The following is a 3,954-nucleotide window of genomic DNA, read 5'->3' on the forward strand; positions in this document are numbered from 1 at the left end:
TTTGGTGTTGCAGTACCGCGAGTGTCCACTGGTTGTTGCAGTACCGCGAGTGTCCACTGGTCGTTGCAGTACCGCGAGTGTCCACTGGTCGTTGCAGTACCGCGAGTGTCCACTGGTCGTTGCAGTACCGCGAGTGTCCACTGGTCAAACATGTCTTCAAGGCAAAGGGGGCGGAGCTACATCCAGTTCCTTGGAATGAGACGCTCGTGTGTCTTTAAGAACGTGACCGCGCAGCGCGCGTCCCCTGCTCACTGACGTCACTTCACAGGCGGACAAGATGGCGGCGGCTGCGGCGGCTCTGGAGCGCAGCTTCATGGAGGTGTGCGGCTTTGAGCGGGAAAGTGTTCGCCGCTTCAAAGACGTCACCGTCAACACCGGTAAACGTGCCGCTCTGTCACGCGCACACACTCACACACGAACGCCCGTTTCAGCGCGAGACCTGACCGCCTGAACACATGCTAACCTCGATTAGCCGCTAACGCTAACACGCTGCTGTAGCCGCTGGGATGGTCACGTTCAAACAGCAGCACTTAGCTCTTCTTAGTTAGCATTGGCCAGTTAGCGTAAGCTACAGCTGTGCGCTCTGATGATGTCACAGACGTCGGTGTGTTTCCACGTGACGTCACTGTAAAAACAGTGTGATGAAGAGCTGCAGCTCAAGCTAAATGAAACAAAGAGTTAAAGCAGAAGGAGCTAACGAGAGAAAAACAGCATAGACTTGTGTCTCATTGATTATGCTGATCACTGATGACGTCATTCTGTTTCTACACTTTACCATTGAACACAAACTTATGTTTCAGCCATTACACACATTTGGTCTGTAATGGCTGAAAGTGAGTAAATGTCATACTGGAAAAATATATTGACAAACCTGTAAAAGCAGATGTTCCTCCACTACAAATATTTAATTTCTAATAAAATCAATAAAGTATCGTATTTATCTCTCTCTAAAGATCTTCACTCTCTCATGTCCTGACCTGTGAGCTCCACACAAATGGTTTTCTTTCAGTCCCGCTCTCTCATTCAGACCAATATTATATCATTAATTTAATATTGTTTTTAGCCAAAGCTCGTATCCATAACCGTAAATTCACTAATCAAATACGTTGTACTCACCGTCTCTAAAATATATAAAAAAATCCGTCGACATGATCGGTCAGTCTGAAAATAAGAAAGACTCTAGTGTGATCCTCTTTGTTGTTGTGTTTCTTTCATCCTGACCATGTTTTCTCTTCTACCTCAAACCATATCACAGCGTGATGACGTCACACGTAACAAATAACTTAGAAAATGAGTTGGAGTAAATGTTGATGCTGGCAAATTAAAATGAATAAAAAGACAGTTTAAAGTAAACGAGTCATTTATGAGGGATTTCTAACAATATATTAAATATTATTATCATCATTCATTCATTCATTCATTCAATGGAGTCTGCATTTCTGTGTTGAGCCACACCTGTGAAAAAGAGTGATTTCAAGAGTTGGTTGGGTCTGAAAACAGCTGTTTACACCAGCGTCATCATCTGTTGTTTACAAAAGGAAATGATCAGACTGGTGTGTGTGTGTGTTTGTGCACGTGTGTGCGTGCGTGCGTGTGTGTGTGTGTGTGCAGGTGTTCCTCCTCTTCCTGGCGGCCTCAGGTTTCCAGACAGTGCTGGAGCGTTCCATTATGAGGAGAGTGGGAAACTGCTTTCAGTCACCAGCAACAGATTCATACACTGGTGAGACACACACACACAGTCTCACACAGACACAGACACACACACAGTCACAGACACACAGACACACACACACCGACACACACAGACAGACGGACAGACACACAGTCACACACAGACACAGTCACACACAGACACAGTCACACACAGACACAGTCACACACAGACACAGTCACACACACACAGACAGACAGACACAGTCACACACACACACACAGACAGACACACACAGTCACACACAGTCACACACACACACACACAGAGCGATGGCTGTTTTGGACACGCCTCCTGCCTCACTCTTTCAGGGTGACGTCAGGTGACTGTCTGCAGCTGATGGAACAGTCTCTGGACGCTAACCTGCTCAACAACGCCGTCAGACTCCGCTTCACCAACTGCAGCCTTCTTCCTGGGGGCGTGGCCATTCATGAGACCCTCAACCATGTCATCATCCTCATTTGCACCAATCAGAGCGTGCACAGGCTGGTGCTGCCACACCCCACACGCATGTACCGCAGCGTGAGTCTGACCCTGATTCACCTCTAAATCTGACCCTGATTCACCTCTGACCTGATTCACCTCTGACCCTGATTAAACTCTGACCCTGATTCACCTCTGACCTTGATTCAACTCTAAATCTGATCCTGATTCACCTCTGACCTTGATTCAACTCTAAATCTGACCCTGATTCACCTCTAAATCTGATCCTGATTCACCTCTGACCTTGATTCAACTCTAAATCTGACCCTGATTCACCTCTAAATCTGACCCTGATTCACCTCTGACCCTGATTCACCTCTAAATCTGACCCTGATTCACCTCTGACCTGATTCACATCTGACCCTGATTCAACTCTGACCCTGATTCACCTCTGACCCTGATTCACCTCTGACCTTGATTCAACTCTAAATCTGACCCTGATTCACCTCTGACCCTGATTCAACTCTAAATCTGACCCTGATTCACATCTGACCCTGATTCACCTTTAAGTCTGACCCTGATTCACCTCTAAATCTGACCCTGATTCACCTCTGACCTGATTCGCCTTTGACCCTGATTCACCTCTGACCCTGATTCACCTCTGACCTTGATTCAACTCTAAATCTGACCCTGATTCAACTCTAAATCTGACCCTGATTCACCTCTGACCTTGATTCAACTCCAAATCTGACCCTGATTCACCTCTAAATCTGACCCTGATTCACCTCTGACCCTGATTCCCCTCTATATCTGACCCTGATTCACCTCTGACCCTGATTCACCTTTAAGTCTGACCCTGATTCACCTCTAAGTCTGACCCTGATTCATCTCTGACTCTGATTCACCTCTGACTCTGATTCCCCTCTAAATCTGACCCTGATTCACCTCTGACCCTGATTCACCTTTAAGTCTGACCCTGATTCCCCTCTAAGAGTCTGAAACTGATTCCCCTCTAAGTCTGACCCTGATTCACCTCTGACGCTGATTCCCCTCTTAATCTGACCCCGATTCCCCTCTGACCCTGATTCACCTCTAAGTCTGAACCTGATTCACCTCTAAATCTGGCCCTGATTCACCTCTGACCCTGATTCCCCTCTTAATCTGACCCTGATTCACCTCTGACCCCGATTCCCCTCTAAATCTGGCCCTGATTCACCTCTGACCCTGATTCACCTCTAAGTCTGAACCTGATTCACCTCTTAATCTGACCCTGATTCACCTCTGACCCTGATTCCCCTCTAAATCTGCCCCTGATTTACCTCTGACCCTGATTCCCCTCTTAATCTGACCCTGATTCACCTCTGACCCTGATTCCCCTCTAAATCTGGCCCTGATTCACCTCTGACCCTGATTCCCCTCTTAATCTGACCCTGATTCCCCTCTAAGAGTCTGACCCTGATTCCCCTCTTAATCTGACCCTGATTCACCTCTGACCCTGATTCCCCTCTAAATCTGGCCCTGATTCACCTCTGACCCTGATTCACCTCTAAGAGTCTGACCAATGACAGGAGGACACTAACGTGCGTTGCTCTGCCCCCTACAGGAGCTGGTCACAGAGCTCCACCTCCAGTCCATCTTCACTGACGTGGGGAAGCTGAGTCTTCAGGACTCCGCCCACAGCGCCGTCATCCCCAGCTCAGCAGGACTCACAGGAAGTCCCAGCACGTCTGCGGTCTGGCTGAGTCACCAGGGACACGCCCACTACGCCCTGGCTTCACCTGCAGGGGGCGTCGTGGTGCTGACTCTGCCGCCTCATGACA

At 48.2% G+C, this 3,954-nt stretch overlaps 1 protein-coding gene across 2 annotated transcripts in view; it reads left to right on the forward strand.

The window, feature by feature from the left end:
* The first annotated feature begins 279 nt into the window (after nt 1-279).
* nup160 (nucleoporin 160) overlaps nt 280-3,954 on the forward strand; it is an 18,834-nt gene continuing 15,159 nt past the window's right edge. The window contains exons 1-4 of one of the 2 annotated variants that reach the window (XM_083893459.1): nt 280-377; nt 1,612-1,720; nt 2,023-2,233; nt 3,738-3,954. The exon at nt 3,738-3,954 is cut by the window's right edge and continues 6 nt beyond it. In XM_083893459.1, the coding sequence (XP_083749585.1) occupies nt 314-377; nt 1,612-1,720; nt 2,023-2,233; nt 3,738-3,954 (601 nt within the window). In that variant the 5' untranslated portion in view covers nt 280-313. The remainder of the gene's footprint in view (nt 378-1,611; nt 1,721-2,022; nt 2,234-3,737) is intronic. The other variant, XM_083893460.1, reaches the window with a different exon arrangement.

Source organism: Microchirus variegatus (assembly GCF_963457635.1).
Source record: "Microchirus variegatus genome assembly, chromosome: 8".
Taxonomy (NCBI): domain Eukaryota; kingdom Metazoa; phylum Chordata; class Actinopteri; order Pleuronectiformes; family Soleidae; genus Microchirus; species Microchirus variegatus.